Genomic DNA, 17,500 nt, shown 5'->3' with positions numbered 1-17,500 from the left:
GTGGAATTAAACCTGACCTGACCTTTGTTTAAAAGCTCTCGGTGAATCGTACATGTGTGAAAGACTGTGCCATTCATTAATTTACTGCTTCCACTTTGAGACACCACACTGTACTGTTTGTTACATTGAGTTATTACATGGCACTTAGATAATCCTATGTAAATCACAGCATTCTACAGGTCTGTTATTTCCAGCAAGACAGACCGCTGTCAAGGGTATAATGAGTGTGTGTGTGTGTGTGTGTGTTTGTGTGTGTGTGTGTGTGTGTGTGTGTGTGTGTGTGTGTGTGTGTGTGTGTGTGTGTGTGTGTGTTGCTGCCCTGTCCGAGCTAGCTGACAGAGCCGTGTGGACAGTAGTCGAGGTGAAAGATGGCTGCTTAAGCCCCTATCTCACTGGGCTGCGACTGTTTGCGACAAGTTGGAGACTGCATTCGCAAACGAGTCTCTAAACTGTCTCCAAACGTTCGCGGAGGTCTCAATTTCCTTGCACGTGTCGCAGAGCCGCGCAGTCCTGTCGCATGAATTTTGAACATGTTAAAAAAAAGTGTGCGACAAATCAGTCTCAAAATAGTCTCAGAGTCGTCGCAGGTGTGTCGCACGCGTCGCAAACCCTTCTCAATTTAGTCTCCGCGAGTCAGAAAGTGCGAGAAGTGTGAGACAACTTTGCGAGGATTTGGCGAGTGTTTGGCGACATATGAAACTAAATTGCGACTGCTTTGAGACAAAAATGAGACTGACATTCCGTTCGTGCGACACTCGCCAGACGTTCGTGAGACATAAATGCGAGCTCCCGGCAAGGACATTCGCCAACGTGTCGTAAGTAGCAACTCAGTGAGACTGCAAGTGAAAATTTTCGCAAATTGGCATATTTTGTCGCAATTTTGTGTCTCCAACTTGTCGCAAACAGTCGCAGCCCAGTGAGATAGGGGCTTTAGGTCTCTGTCCCCAATCCCACAAGGGATTTTAGTTTTAGCTTCTTGCTAGTGTGTGTGTGTGTGTGTGTGTGTGTGTGTGTGTGTGTGTGTGTGTGTGTGTGTGTGTGTGTTACTGTATGAGCGAGGGCTTTTAGCTTCTTGCTCAGCGTGCAGGGCTGTCCCGGGCTATTTGCAGAGGTGACTTATGGAGGCTGGTGTAAGGGACACTGTGTCTCTGTAAGAAGACACTGCTGCTCTGACAGACAGCCCGTCGCTATGGCGAACACACAGCCCTCTGACACCGGGGCCCAGGTGCAATCCACTGGTAAAAAGATTTATTAAAAACGTGCATTAATATATATATATATATATATATATATATATATATATATATATATATACATATACTGTATATATTTTTTAAAGCACAAAAAATAAATTAAAACACCAAAAAGGGGGAAAAAAACTGGTCTTTTTGACTATAATAAAAAAAAGGAAACAAAAGTATCACAAAACCTGCACATGCTAAAAGAGTTGCGGGGTAAACGATAGCACTGCTGTGTGTGCAGGCCAGAATGGATAACGGTTAGTATGTGTTGGCTTTGTATGAGAACGTGCATGTGTGAGTGAGTGAGTGAGTGTGTGAGTGTGTGTGTGTGTGTGTGTGTGTGTGCTTGCGTGCGTTTGTGCGTGTGTGTGTGTGCGTGCGTGATCAGCAGAGCATTGAAAGCGTCAGGTTGTAAATGGCCTGTTTGTAGCCTATACACCTGAATGAATTTGATTGGATGTTACTCTTCAGGCTGCCAGTGACACCAGATGGAGAGTCAATGAGCCGGTGATAGAGAAGCATGAATGAAACATCTGATAATATAATACAAGCTATTCATGTGCTGCTCTGCCTGAACTGATGCTACATGTAGCCTATGATGCATGTTGAGATGAATTGGAATTGATGGGGCAAAATACTCATTGACACAAATCTCCCATTGACGAGCATTACGAGCAAAAAAAAAGGCAACCAGGTCTAATAAAATAGAGGTTATTGTTGATAGTATATTTTTTAAATACATATTGGCCACACACACACGCGCGCACACACACACACACACACACACACACACACACACACACACTGTTGCTACGGCACCCTGTCTATTATCAAGTAAGCATGTGAACAGATAGGAGTAAAAACGTCTTATCCATACTTCACTAGATGCCATACTCTATTCACTAATTTATTTTCATTTTTTATTATATTAACAGCAACTGACAGAACAGTGCATCATTTGGAGGCACCCTGATGTCTCACAAACCCAGCATAATGTGTTTGACCTATTGTGCAAAGGATTGATTGAAAAAACGACTGGGCAAATGTCACCATTATGAATTTATTTTGTGCGCCTGTCATATTGCCATGGGCATGACGGAGCTCTGCATGGCTGCAAATGCAAATCTGCAAATTGAGCTGATTAAAATACTGCACCAACGTATCGCTGTAATGCGACAACTGCAGTTAGTTACTAATGACAGAACTCTTGTTGTAATGTAATGTTTTGTGTGGTAGGATGTCCTAGAGGAAGAAGGGCCGACCAGTAACCATGAGGTCTCTGGTTTGATCCCTGGCACAGGACAGGAGTGGCCTGGTCCTACTAGACCATCATACTATATTTGATTTATACAGAAGGTCTTTAATTGCGCAATTGACAAACGTTCCCTCACTTGAAGGCGGGTGTCTGTTGAAGTTTAAAACTATTGGATCTGCCCAGTGCCACTCTGGATCTGCCAACCAATCGCATAACGTTTGGTCATGACGTGTGTCATTCCGGCTTCTGTCCGACTACAACTGAAACTGGTGCACGACCTCAACGTCATTGTTCTCAGGCACTCGTTCTATTCGCTGATTGGACAGCCAAAATTCTGCCGGAGAAAAACCCGCGAATATACAACGGACCCAGACTCACTACTGAAGGGATATGAAAATTGAGCGGGAGTAGGTTGGCGGGCAGTGGCAGGCTAGGACAGAAGGGTGTCAGTAGTAAAACTAGTGGTGGCTGCTATTACATCTACGGTGCCCACTATCTCTTCCATTGTGTCCTTGAGCAAGACACTTAACCCCCAAACTGCTCCAGGGGCGCTGTACTATGGCTGACCCTGCGCTCTGACCCCCTCTGGAGTGTGGTAACTTGAGAGGGGATATGAGAAAAGACACATTTCAATGTGCCTCTTGTAAATTGACTAATAAAGTTAACTTTGCTTAAAGAAAAGCCAACTTGAGATAAAATGATGTTAAATACACGCACACACACACACACACACACACACACACACACACACACACACACACTCTCTCTCTCTCTCTCACATAGAATATTCATGTCAAAGGCTGCAGTCTTTGTCTTGTTATAATCTCCCGACAGATCTTGTAAAATGTCAGACTGTTGCCGTAGAAACAGGTATCCAAAATGACAGTTGGAACCCTCCTCCTTTTCACCAGCACGATCAATTTCATGCCGACATCTTTTATTAGTAGTGGAAGGTATCCATAGTGAGACACACAGGGGGGGCTAATACTGTATGAGCTATTTTAGGCAATGTGCAGTAGCTTGTGAGCCCAACTCTCAATTTCTCAATTCGACAATGCTCCTCTCGCATAAATAAAAGTAAAACACTGATTGAGTTAAATTTAAAATCCAGTACAACCAACACATACATATACAGACAATACAAATGTCTTAATCTCTTTTTCTTACAAGTTGTGATTTCTTAAGAAAAATTATGGATTTTGCTATGTGTCTATCCTTGACGCCTTTGTCCAACTCTTTCTGAAATCAAGGATCCATTTCCTCTATAGATAGCTATAGCATAATGAAGGCTATATGCATTTTTAATGTGGGCATCGTGGGGAAATTCACCTGTTGGAAGACCAAAAAGAAGTGCCATAGAATAACTAACTAAATACATCTTCACCTCATCACTTGATATTGTGAAAATACGTTGAGGCAGTTGTGGATGCTGCCATCTTTAGTGACTATCTTCTTGTCCTTGAAGGCCACCGTAGCTTCTGTTAGCCTATTATTAAAAAAAAAGGGGGGTAGGGGTGTAACCTACATTCTAGAGCTTTCACCACTAGATGCCACTGAATATTCTGATATTACACACTGCACCTTTAATGCGAAAGACATTGACACCCAACAATCCAAAATGTTACATCCGGATCTCATTTCCACAACTTATCTTGGACCAACAGGCCTTAGTCCCCACGGCCCGTTTTCCTCGTGAACCCCTGATTAGGACCTTTCCCTCCAGACCATTTCATTGCCCCCGGGATGTCCCATTAGATCCAGTCCCATCTCGTTAAAGAGCTCCCCTTACCCCCTCACACGAGTACAGCTGCCAGTGCTTAACATTTTCCCCTCCCCTTCCCCGTTAAGTGACAATGTTTAAGAGCAACGTCACATTTTCAAATGGATCTCCGCTTAAATCTCGACGTCTTCCAATTAGCGGCGCGAAATAGCCGGCGCTAAATTAAGAGCTAATTTGTCAGATGCGATGTCATTAAATGTGTGACAGGAGTTATGTTTAGATAAAGTGTCTTTGGAGCGTCGTTAACCGGTTGACTTCTCATCAGCGGTGAGATGCCTCGAAATACATTCTGTTTGGTTTTGTGAATACAGATTCCAATACAGCTCTGGAAAAAATAAGAGACCGCTCCAAATGTTCAGTGTCTCTCGTTTTACTATTTATATAGGCATTTGTCTGAGTAGAATGAACATTTTGGTTTTATACTATGAACTACTGACAACATTTCTACCAAATTCCAATACATGTTTTTTTCATTAAGAGCATTTTTTATAAGAAATGTAGAGATAAAGATTTAAGTAAAATCCAGACTGGTCTCTTTATTTTTCTCCGGAGCTGCAATTTGAAACTATGAAAGAGTAATTAAGTTAAACAGGCTACATATAGAAAATAACTATATATTGTCAGTCGCGTAATTTTCATTGCAGCCATTCTACATCGCTGTCTAATCTTGAATCTTAATGTTTTTTCTTTGTGCTTACTATATCTTGAATGCAATTTCTAATGTCTCATCTTGATGTATTTGGTGTCCCTGTCAACTTGCATTGCCTAGCAGTGATTGGTATTTGTTTGACTGGTGTATTCTGGCTTGTCAAGTTTGGTCTGTGTGTCAGTTGTAGCTGAGCACCTGTCATTGTGTGTACAGAGGATTAATAATAGACACTTTTGTTTTGGCTCTAGATTTCAAATGTATCCTGCTGTTTTTGAAAGTCTATATTTCACTGCCGGTCACAAAATTAATCACCTTAGACGAAGTGCTAAAAGCTTTTTTCTCCAATTTCTTTCCTTTTTAAAAAAGAAATATGTACATCTCATCAATCACAGCCATGACTGTGCATCTGTGTGGTGAGTGAGTAATGCATATGAGCTGAGGATATGATACTTTGATATGATATATTGATATGAGGTCGCTGGTTCGATCCCCGGCACCGGACAGGAGGGTGTTGTTTGTAAAACTAGTGGTGGCTGCTATCTCTACCATTGTGTCCTTGAGCAAGACACTTTAACCCAAAACTGCTGTATTATGGCTGACCCTGTGCTCTGACCCCCATCCGAAGTGTGGTAACTTGAGAGGGGGATAATGCAAAAAGACGAATTTCAATGTGCCTCGTATCGATTGACAACTTAACTTAACAATATCAGCACCAGCACTAAAAGCACAGGCCAAAAAATCCTGCAAAATAACTGATGTTCTAGCCCTGAGTCTTGGAAGCAAATGATTATTTCAAGGAGGTTTTGTGACTGTAACTCCTTGAGAAACAGGGGCCCCACAAAAGGCAGCGTGCGGTAACCATCCATCCGCCAAGCAAGCACTGTCCTTCAGTCCCCACTCTCCAGTAAATCACCCTTAGAGAGCAGTAGCCCTGGGACTGTGAAAGGCCTGAATAAACCATGAAAAGAACTTATCAGTGGAGCTAGCACCTGAGCCCGTTGTGTGTTTTTGTTTGGTTGTTCCCATGTAGGCCTTGTGTGGTTCTGAAGAGGAGAACAGCTGAGGAATTGATGACTCACACATTTGCTATGTGTGTGAGTGTGTGTGTGTGTGTGTGTGTGTGTGTGTGTGTGTGTGTGTGTGTGTGTGTGTGTGTGTGTGTGTGTGTCCTTTGGGTTCTTACAAAGTGAATTACATCATAAGGTGACGCACTCACACACACACACACACACACACACACACACACACACACACTAATAGCTTCCTCACCCGCTCCACCAGACCCAGCTCGCTTTGCCATTACCCCTGTCATTAATAGTTGTGCCTATAAGCTCTACATATGCAGAGCTTTTAAGGAGAGTGCCTTTGCATTTATGTATATACAGATGGACACATCCACGGTGTGTGTATGTGTGTATATGTGTTAGTTTGACTCGAGTGATGAATGCAGATAAAGCAATGACCATGTGTGTTGGAAATATAAGCAAATGCATTACTTTTTTTGTTTGTATTTATACTGCGAAAGTATTCTGCAAAATGTTCATATCAGATATGTACTATCAAGTTTTTTTATTTAAATCAAAATAACTCGATAAGTTACAAAAACAGTCAAGAAAAATAATGAACTAAATATCAGCCCAAAACAATCCATGCGAAAAACATGAAAAGAATCTGCTCTGGTGCTTTAACTTGCTGACCCATCCATAGCCCATACAGTTAATCTATTCAAAAATTCTCTAACATCAATGCCCAAAAAAATGCTGAATAGTGCTGTAAATGCTTTAAAGTGAAGGAACATCAAAAGATTTTCAAAGCAGCCCCGATTCCCTTTATGTCTGTATAAGCAGTGTGTGTGTGTGTGTGTGTGTGTGTGTGTGTGTGTGTGTGTGTGTGTGTGTGTGTGTGTGTGTGTGTGTGTGTGTGTGTGTGTGTGTGTGCCTTGGGATCTGTTGGCCAGCCTTTCCCCCCAAGCCAGAAAGTAAATTAGTAATGTCTGCTGTAACACATCAGGACGTTACATAACACTGCGCCGGGGCGGGCATAAAAGATTTAGACACAACACAGTGTATGAAAAAACACACACACACACACACACACACACACACACACACACACACACACACACACACACTCTGACTTGCCTTTAGCTAGTGTAACTGAAATGTTGGGAAGCAGAGGTTTAGCACAGGGACAACACGTTTAAAAGGCATTATGTGTGTGTGTGTGTGTGTGTGTGTGTGTGTGTGTGTGTGTGTGTGTGTGTGTGTGTGTGTGTGTGTGTGTGTGTGTGTGTGTGTGTGCGTGTGTGTGTGTGTACGAGTATTGATCAGGGACAATACATTTAAAAGGCAATGTGCTTTTGAATTACATCTATCTAAAATAACTTTTGTCCTCTCTTTATTTTAACTTGTTTTTTTCAAAGCAATACACTTGGCCCTCATGGGAAATATGATGAAACGCTTGGCAACGTTTTCTTTTTAGAGATCTCACAGGCACACGAGCCGATCCACAGACACACAGGCACACGCACACACACGCACACACGCACACACACACACACACACACACACACACACACACGCACACACACACACACACACAGAAGTGTCTAAGACCATCTGCTAATGACTCACTTTGACAAGCAATAAGCTGTAATATTACAAACATGTCTCATAACCATCTCGCCAATAACACTGAGACTCCCTGCTGGATTCTTCAAGCTTGTTTTTGGGGAATTACATGAAAGCCGCAGGTGTTCAAATGCAATAAACTTTTCTAAATGAGAATATGTTCCTGTTCCTGTCAGTTATTTAGAACAAGATAAGTCCATGGAGCAGTATCTCGTGAGGTAATGAAATAACTAATCAACAAAGGGACGTTAACTACTTAAAAAGATCCTCCGAGGAACTTTCAGTTTTTGTTAATTCTTGCGTACCCCTTTGGACACAAGCGGTAGTGTTTTTACTGCTGGGTGAGTGTATACCCACGACAAAGGCATGAAGAAAAACTATTAAAAAAAAATGGCATTCTCTGCACCAGTGGTCTTGTTTGTGGTTACATGTAATTTATGATCATCGGAGTGAAAATGAGACTAATAATTATAAATGCTGATTCAGGAAAATCTAAATGTTTTTTATAATTTTTGTAGTAGAGAGACTACAAGAAAAAAGGAGAATATTGCGGACTTTATTTTACTTTAAACAACAAGGTCGGTGGATGGGTGTGTGTGTGTGTGTGTGTGTGTGTTACTCAGAGTGTTCTCTTATGCACGGTGATGTAAAGTACTTAGGCACCATGCTCTCAGTGCTATATTTATTCAGGTCCACCACTCTGTCTCTGTACCATGTAATGTAGATGTAAGGCAAAAATCCCATTTAAATGTTTTATGTTGTGCCATGACATTTTGTACTATTTTGAATAAGTGATGTGAGACATTCCCTGATAGGAATGGGGAGGGGGGAAGCAGAGTAGGACATTTTTTTCTATGTTAAAATTAGTGTTTGAGCACATTTGCGGTTTGGTAGTGTTTGCTTCATATTATTGTATTTATAATTTGCATGGCTATGCCCACTTATTTTGTTGCATAAGCCTTTATGTAGCATACCTTTTTCTCTGTGAGGGAAGGTACTTCTTTTCCATGATATAAAAAAAGGTGTAGTTATTTTCTATATAGCCTTTTTAAACTCAAGTACTCTTTCATAGTTTTCAAACTAATATAAAAATATCGGAAAGGTTTCGGTCTATGCTGCTAAAACTGTGATGAACAAGTGAAGAGTGTAAAACCCGCTTTCCAAATGAGCAGGTATAGAAATTATATAGTGGATGGCCGGCCGCTGGTTTGACAGATGGATGAATGGCGTGTGCAAATTACTGTGATTGCAGTCTTGCTATACTATTTCTTTCTTTGTTCGAGAAGTTCTCCACATCTGAAATGCCGCTGATTTCTTTGCTTTTAGTAGCTGTGGTAAAGAAGGGGTCAATCATGTATGAATTGTACATGTGTCTGTGTCATGGGCTATAGAAGTTGACTTCTGAAGTGCAGAAACCTTAGCAACGGATAACGCCAGCTGTAGTTCCTGGGTGAGCGTATACCCATGACAAAGGCAATAAGAAAAACTATATAAAAATAGCATTCTTTGCACTGATGGTCTCGTTTGCTGTTACATGTAATTCATGGTCATTAAAGGAAAAATTAGACTGTTTCAGAACTTTTTAAAAGTTCCTCGTACTCCCTTTAAGATAATGGCCGTTAAAGATGGTGGTATAGGCGTAATTTTGTAAATAGACGCAAACAGACAAAGTTTTAGATAAATTAACACCTAGATGTTGAGTTCAACTAATGATTGACAAAAACATGTAAACACTTACAATTTGCAGACATGTTTTTTGACCCTAAAGTGGTGATAGCAGCCTCCTACCCAAGTCTATAGTTGAACCAAAGCAGCCGATATATACATAGGCGGCTAACCTCCATTGAGCTGTGTGGAGTAAGCATGTGGTAAGGCAGATAACATTACAAGGAAATGTGACCCTTCTACTTGCATTGACAACTTGCCACCTTCGCCCTAGCTCATCACTTTGGTGCCACGGGCCAAGTGTAGCAACGGGACGGTCCCAGAGCACGTTTTTGACAACTCACCGTGGCACCTTGCCCTCATCAAGCTCACACTGACTGGGCATTGGGTGATAGAGCCAAACCATTACACTGCTGACCCCTTCACTTGGCACTCAGATCTTATGATTGCTAATGTAGGGTAATCTTGAATCTTGATGTATTTTTTGTTTTTGTTTTTACTATCTCTTAAATGCAATTTTAAAGCACTTCGGATTACCTTGGGTCTGAATTGTGCTATATAAATAAACTTGCCTTGCTTTCTGCATGGGTCCGGTGTTACCAGGTGAACAAGGGTGAGGGGGGAGTTAGTTGACTTAATTTAGGAGGAAATACCCTGATGGAAAGTTTTAAGTTAGTTTTAGTCAATTAACACAAGGCTACATTGACATTTTTCTTTTCTCATCTCCCCTCTCAAGTTACATCACTCCAGAGGGGGTCACAGCATAGGTCAGCAAAAGTACAGCACCCCTGGAGCAGTTTGGGGTTAAGTGTCTTGCTCAAGGACACAATGGTAGAGATGGTGCCACCACTAGTTTTTCTACTAACACCCTCCTGTCCGGTGGCGGGGATTGAACCAGAGACCTCATGGTTACTGGTTGGACCCTCAAAGGAGGTGATCATGAGAAAGAGAGGAAAAAAAAACAAAAAATCAGGACTAAACTGATGGGCCCAATGATGTGCTGTGAAGTGTTAACATGTGTGTCAAGTGTCTTCTTCCATTCATCAACCTTTCGCTGCCTTTCCTGGCCACGCCCATTTCTATATGTAACAGATCTGCGGCCATCTTTCCTGCTACTCAAGATGCTTTCTTACACGCCCTTATATAGCTATGGGTCTCCCCCACCCCACTGCAAGCCACCATAGCTTCACCCCTCTTATAAATACCCCGCAGTGTAACTTATATGGCCATTGCCTGTGGTAGAATATAGGATGAGCGTTAGGGAATAGTCTAGAAGAAACAAGTTGTAGACCTTTAAAAATCCAAGCTTGCAAGTGAAGAATTTGGAATAGCAATGTTGGTGTTGTCATGTAAATTCAAATTTTTACAACACTGTCTGCAGTGCTGCTTTCACTTTTTCTGCAGCAGTGATGCGCATTCTTTATGCTTGAATGGTTTGTGTTATTAGGTTATTAAAATCTACCACCGAAAAAGATGAAAAAAATATATGAAACTACTTTTGTATCTTTGCTCTGCTGTACAGAAAAGTGTATTAATATCACCAAATCCATTTATAGCAGTGAAAAATGTTAAATTAAAATGGTTTTCCTCCATAACATGGCAGGCTTCTGCTTCATCTGATAGGTCAATTATTCAATCAGTGCTGATCGAATATACATTTTGTACATGAAAATTAAGGGTAATATATGGACATCTCCAAGACATTAATGCTATTTCTGAAAAAGAACAACTGGGGATGGGAAGAACAAGGATGCTAGTAAATAGAGCAACAATGTATGCTGTAAAGTACAATCTCACTGTTTAAGTTTGGACCTATTCTGTCTCCTATGAAGGCCGCTCCGATTGTGTTGTAAACCTGGAGGCTGTGACTATTGTGCTTTGCCCTAAAGCGTTACCTCTTCCCACAGCTGATGTCAAGTGCAGCAGCAAATGTCTTTCAGGTACTGTATGGTTGTAGCTCTGGCTCTTTTTTTAGTGCCTGTAAAGCTGGGCTGCGGAAAACACACAGATTCTACGGCTGCTGCAGTATCTGCTGACTGTTCTCTTCCATTACTTGACTGCAGTTTAGTCTTAAAACTGAAGGAAAATTACATGAAGCAACAACTGGGACTTCAAAGACCAATGGAGACTGAACTGCTCTCAAAGTCAAAGTTTTTTTGACTGTAATTTAGTGTGCTCATTTTCTTTTGATGAAAGAGAAATGGACAACAGTTTTGAAGAAAGACTCCATCTCATCTAGTAAAGGTGCTCCGGGGAACTTTCAGTTTTTGTTCATTCTTGCACCCCCTTTGGACAAAAGCGGCAGTGTTGTTCCTGGGTGAACGTACCCATGACAAAGGCATTCAGAAAAACTATATGATAAAAAGAGAAAAATTAGACTGTTTTAGAAATATTTCAAAGTTCCTCGTAGCACCTTTAATCAAACTTCAACATGTCTAACCATCCATCCTCCCACCTGCCATAGAATCTAACTGTCAACGAATGCAAAGGAGCAAAGTAAATCATTGGGGTAGGACTTAGAAGAGAGAAGAGTAGTTTGCTACCAATCACATGTTTGCGTTTTTTAAAAAGTATGCTAAGTTAGCTCAGCTGATTGCATAGCCTAGTTTAGCATAAATAACGTAAACTGTTTGTTTAACCCTTATTGTAAAGTGCTATCAGTGAGGGAATATGTTTTGAAAGAACCTTTGAAATAAAAGAAGCCTTATTCTGAATGGAACCTTTCCCATTAGCTGTTACATGGTGATTATCTTGCTTTAGTGTTCCAATGCAAATTAACTAACGTTGCCAACCAGATAAAAATTGGCCCTTCTTCCAACTATGAGCTAATGCATCTGAACTCTGGAGACCCAAAGAACGGATGGCATTAAAGAGGACCTATTATGCTATTTTTCAATCTAACTTTGGTAATGCAGTTTAGTCACTCTGCAAAAACTTGGATTGTTTGCGAAGAGAAACATAGCACATACTATATCATACCAGACAAGCTACCTGTGCAGTTGCTTTTGGGCATCTGGCCGCTATGCTGCTTTGAAAGCTGCTACATAACGCTTTCATAACTCACTTCATAAGAAGTATAACCTCACTTTTATACCGTAAAACTGAATTAAGTACTTGGAATTCATTAATATGGAGAATCGATTAGCATTTATTAAAGGGAAACAGTCATGTCAATTTGTAACTTTTGATAAATTTGAACTAGTAACTAGTAACCTTGAATTTACTTTTTTTAATTTGTTGTGCTTTTATTATGTTTTTGTAAGGTGTCCTTGGCTGTCCAGAAAGGCACCCACAAATAAAATGTATTATTATTATTATTATTATTATTATTATTATTATTATTATTATTATTATTATTATTATTATTATTATTATTATTATTATTATTATTAACTCTGAGAAATACAGCTCATCTGTGTTTGTTGAGAGGAAGCAAGATAAGGGTACAATTAGTAGTTTTTTAAGTCTATATATTTACAGCACCAATATGTACAGTTGAGGACAGAATTATTAGCCCCACTATGACATAGTATTAGTATATAGTATTTCCCATGTGCTGTCTAACAGAGCAGTTTTCAAAACACAGCTTTTCCAAAACATCCTTCTTTTATTTTGGATGATTACATTGTGTTACTTTGCACACAGAACACAACAAAATAATTTCACTTGGGAAATGTTTTAAATGTTCATAGGGGGGGCTAATAATTATGTCCTCAACTGTGTGTGCTTGTTTGCAGCAGCTTTACTTTCGCAGAGTGTGAGCTGCTCCTCTCCTTTCCTTTCACACCTGTTGCAGCCTCTCTTCCCCCCTGACATAGTTGGCTCAAGTTCTGCCCCTCTTGTTCTTTTAGAAAACCCCGCTGTCAGTGCTCCTCTAGCGGCCGGCTATGGGGTGCTGTCAATTGTTGGCTTCAATTTCACTCAGAATTAGAAAGTGCAAGGCAGCAATCCACAGCTTTTGCTTTTAAGGCATTGAAATTAATATGAAATGCCAGTGGGGTTGTGTGGAGGGGAGAGGGTTACTTGTGTAAATTAAACTGAAAGTATGGTTTTAATGGAGGTCTCGGATTAGGAAATGTTTATCATGGACAGACGAGTTAATCGCCAAGATCAGGGGTAGAATCAGCGCTCATACGATACTTAACACAACTTTATCTCCCTCACTCCCACTCTTGTCCCAACTCCCCTACCCCTATCTCTCTCTCTCTCCCTGTCTCTCACTCTCTCTCCCCCTCTCCCTGTCTCCCTCTCTCTCTCCCTCTCTCTCTCTTTCTCCCTTTCTCTCTCTCTCTCTCTCTCTGGCTGTCTCACTCTCTCTATTTCCAGCTTGCAGCCCAAGTTCTGGCCGATCTCCAAGATGAAGACATTGGATTTGGTCTGGTTGATGAAAAGAAGGACGCCAGTGTTGCCAAGAAGTTGGGTAAGCTTGCCATTCATAGACAGTGAGACCTCGCTGGTGAAAGCAACACAACCCATTGGTCAGAAAGACCAGTGAACTAACAAATCCAAAGCATTGGAACAGTGTATATCCTCTTCTCAAACACTTTCCTCATGGCCTCTCCCTATTTTTGGAGGATAAAAAGCTGATAAATAGTTACTAGGGCTGTCGAAATTCTCCAAATATTCGATTTGATTTGCGATGTTAAGTTCATGATTCATTGATGATGTTTGTTTATTTATTTAATTTTTTTGCACTGATGGCTAAAAATACAACATTAAAGTATTTTCATACAACAGTTAACAAAGCAGAATTGCCCCCAGTCTTAGCATCATAGCTTGGAATTTTTAAACATTTGAACTGAAGGTATCTGTCCAGTGTTACTCAAATGGTCACTTATAAATACATGAATAACTCATTTTCAACACAAAATGAGCAAATTACAAATCAGATGATCAGAAGTGTAAAAACATGTTGAAAATATGTTAATTCCTTAGTAAACATTGGGTTCAATCTGTGATAAGGTTGGTATCTGAGAATAGATGAAGCAATTCTGCCCTCAAGTGTTCACCAGAGATGTCACAGCTTCTTTGTAACACTAGTGGCTTAATCTATAAACCATGCAAGTGCTTGAAAACACAAATGTGTGAACACATTGTAAAAAAGTGTTGGCTAATTCTGTACGCTTAATATTATGATCTAGCATAAGAACATTAATATATTGCCATTTCCTATAACTCAACAAGTATACGAAGCCCTGCAATTTATCTTTTGCAAATGTAACACACTTGTCCTGTATTATCACTAGCAAATTAAGAAATCTTCCAACAGCAAGCATTACATTAAATGTAGAATTACATGTAGAGAAATTATGTTTGTAAACTGACTGCCGGCTCTGCAAATGTTAACATCCTCTGAAACTGTATAGTGCACCTTTAAATTAGAATACATTTCTTACCATGGTATGACAAAAATTCTAACTTAAAAATAAAATATAACCCCCCCCCCCCCAGGTCTGGATGAGGTGGAGAGCATCTACATCTTTGCCGACAATGAGATCATCGAGTACGATGGAGAGCTGGCCTCTGACACCCTGGTCGAGTTCCTCTATGATGTAAGTTATTTATGGCAAAGGATTGTGCCAGTTACTGTGATTGAACTCAGACAGTGGCAGAGTCAGACTGTCTGAAGGGCAGGGCCGGACAAAATTATTAAGGGCACCAGCTAGGGGGGTGCCTGGACCTTCAGTCACTTCAAGTTGATGCGAAAGTTTTGTTTTCACTTCTAAATTGAAGGTAAGGGTCTATAGAACAATTTTGGTTTGAGTGTCAAGAAACCAGACCAAATTTTGTGTTTTATTTTATTGCCCATCTTCCAAAATGGCAGCAATCGAAAATAATACATTTTTGAATTCTTAATTCAGGTTAAAAAAATATGGTCTGGTATCTTGATACTCAAACCAAAATTGTTTTAAAGACCCTGACTTTAGATTAGAATTCCATATGTATAATGGTCAGTACTTTATGACTATTACACCTCTGTAATATGAACACACAGAGAACTATTCACTATTTAACTATTTTGTCAAAAAAGATTTACCTTCTCTGCCCCATTTCAACTCCAAACTAGCTAATAAAGCATAAAAATGCCAAAAAAAAGAATAAAAAAATTGTTGCAGTTTGGACTACAATAAGTTTTGACCATATTTGTCTCCTGTCAGGTGATTGAAGACCCCGTGGAGTTCATTGATAACGAGCGTGAGCTGAAGGGTTTCCACAACATGGACGAGGTCATCAAGCTGGTCGGCTACTTCAAGAGCGAGAAATCTCCTCGTAGGTGGAACATTAAGTTTTCAAAGACTCAGCTTCAAACCACTGTGCAAAATGTGCAACCACTCTGAGGAACTTTCAGTTTGTGTTAATTCTTGCACCCCATTTGGACAAAAGCAGTAGTGTTTTTTTTTACTAAGCCAGCTGTAGTTCTTGGGTGAGCGTACCCATGACAAAGGCATTAAGAAAAACTATATAAAAATAGCATTCTTTGCACTGATGGTCTCAATTGCTGTAACGTGTAATTTATGATCATCAGTGGAAAAAATTAGACTTTCAGAAATATTTAAAAGTTCCTCGTAGCTACTTTAAGCAAACATGTGCTGCAAAGAAACTGCTGTTATGAGCTTGTTAAAATGCGTTTCTTTATTTTTCGCCATCCAGACTTCATTGAGTTCGATGATGCTGCTGAAGAGTTCCATCCATTCGTCAAATTCTTCGCCACATTCGACTCCAAGGTTTAATTTGATTTTGAGTATTTTGCGTGGATATATTTTCACGTGTACACAAAAGTTGTACAATTTTGGCATTACAACATTGTTTTTGTTTTTTTTATTAATTTCTCTAAACTGGTTTATCCCATTCTGATTCTGTTTTCCAATAATAATATGGATTTTTAGATCGCCAAGAAACTGAAGCTGAAGATGAACGAAGTCGACTTCTACGAGCCATTCATGTTGGAGCCCGTCACCATTCCAGGAAAGCCCTACGTTGAGTCCGAGCTTGTCGAATACATTGAGCAGCACGATAGGTGAGACCCTAATAACATCCATAGGGACTTTTAAAAAAAATCCTAGAAAGTTCAAAATCAAGCTAATAACCATTATTGGAAGTTGAGAAATAAATAATAAAGTCATATTTGGAATGGGTTAATGGGGACATCCTTTATTTTCATTTAGGTATGAGGACTGAAAATGGTTGTAAATCTATTCTTAGCCATCCAATCATGAAGTGCCATTACTGTTAAATATACAAGTATTATAATGACATTTATGATGTTTGAATGTTTCAGGCCTACTCTGAGGAAGCTTGAGCCCCACAGCATGTACGAGATCTGGGTAAGACATTTGAAACTACTTTGTTCATATATTAAAATAAAGCTAGTTTTGTGCCTATAAAACGTATAGTTCCTTCAGACGGTTAACAGGAAATACAGGACAACCTTGCCATGTCCGCCTTTCTGTGTTTACAGGAGGATGACATTGATGGAGAGCACATTGTTGCCTTCGCTGAGGAAGATGACCCAGGTAAGTTTCTACCTTAGTTATGTTAAATTCTCTTCAATTTACACAAGGCACATTCAAATTCGTCTTTTGGAATATCCCCTCTCGAATGACCAGACTTCGGAGGGGGTCAGAGCACTAGGTTGTCCATGTTACAGCGCCCCTTGAGAAGTTTGGGGTTAAGTATCTCTTGCTCAAGGACACAAGCGTAGAGGTGCTGGGCACCGTAGATGTAATAGCAGCCACCACTAGTTTTACAAATAACACCTTCCTGTCCGGTCCCAAGGAGCCAACCAGCGACCTCATGGTTACTAGTCGGCCCCCCTTCCTCTAAGACATCCCATAAAAGTGACCTGTTATCGACAATTATATCATTGATATTATCCAAATAATGGATTAGTTTAAGATATTTTTTTTTGGCAATTTCAAGCTTTATTAGACAGTAGAGTTGAAATGGGGAGACAGACAGAGAGGGGGGATGACCTGCAGTAAAGGTGACCACTGCAACGAAGGCCAGAGCCAATATGGTACGCGCTCTATCCAGTACGCCACCGGAGCGCCCCATAATGGATTAGTTTAGATAAGATTAGTTGGGTTTCAAGGTCCCAGGCTTACTATCATACCTGACTTTTCAACTTTTTCTTAGACGGTTATGAATTCCTGGAAATCCTGAAGGAGGTGGCACGCGAGAACACTGATAACCCTAATCTCAGCATCATCTGGATCGACCCCGACAACTTCCCCCTGGTATGAAAATAATCTATCTATCTATCTATCTATCTATCTATCT

At 40.3% G+C, this 17,500-nt stretch overlaps 1 protein-coding gene across 2 annotated transcripts in view; it reads left to right on the top strand.

Moving 5' to 3' along the window:
- casq1b (calsequestrin 1b) overlaps window positions 1-17,500 on the top strand; it is a 22,558-nt gene that overhangs the window by 2,872 nt on the left and 2,186 nt on the right. The window contains exons 2-10 of one of the 2 annotated variants that reach the window (XM_080051900.1): window positions 11,128-11,160; window positions 13,547-13,640; window positions 14,672-14,772; window positions 15,379-15,490; window positions 15,872-15,945; window positions 16,108-16,238; window positions 16,500-16,545; window positions 16,680-16,734; window positions 17,357-17,457. In XM_080051900.1, coding sequence (XP_079908026.1) covers window positions 11,128-11,160; window positions 13,547-13,640; window positions 14,672-14,772; window positions 15,379-15,490; window positions 15,872-15,945; window positions 16,108-16,238; window positions 16,500-16,545; window positions 16,680-16,734; window positions 17,357-17,457 — 747 coding nt within the window. The remainder of the gene's footprint in view (window positions 1-11,127; window positions 11,161-13,546; window positions 13,641-14,671; window positions 14,773-15,378; window positions 15,491-15,871; window positions 15,946-16,107; window positions 16,239-16,499; window positions 16,546-16,679; window positions 16,735-17,356; window positions 17,458-17,500) is intronic. The other variant, XM_080051901.1, reaches the window with a different exon arrangement.

The sequence above is a fragment of the Ammodytes marinus genome (genome assembly GCF_949987685.1).
Source record: "Ammodytes marinus genome assembly, chromosome: 23".
Taxonomy (NCBI): Eukaryota; Metazoa; Chordata; class Actinopteri; order Uranoscopiformes; family Ammodytidae; genus Ammodytes; species Ammodytes marinus.
The sequence above is the reverse complement of the archived record's forward strand: the minus strand, read 5'-3'. Positions and strand labels throughout refer to the sequence as shown.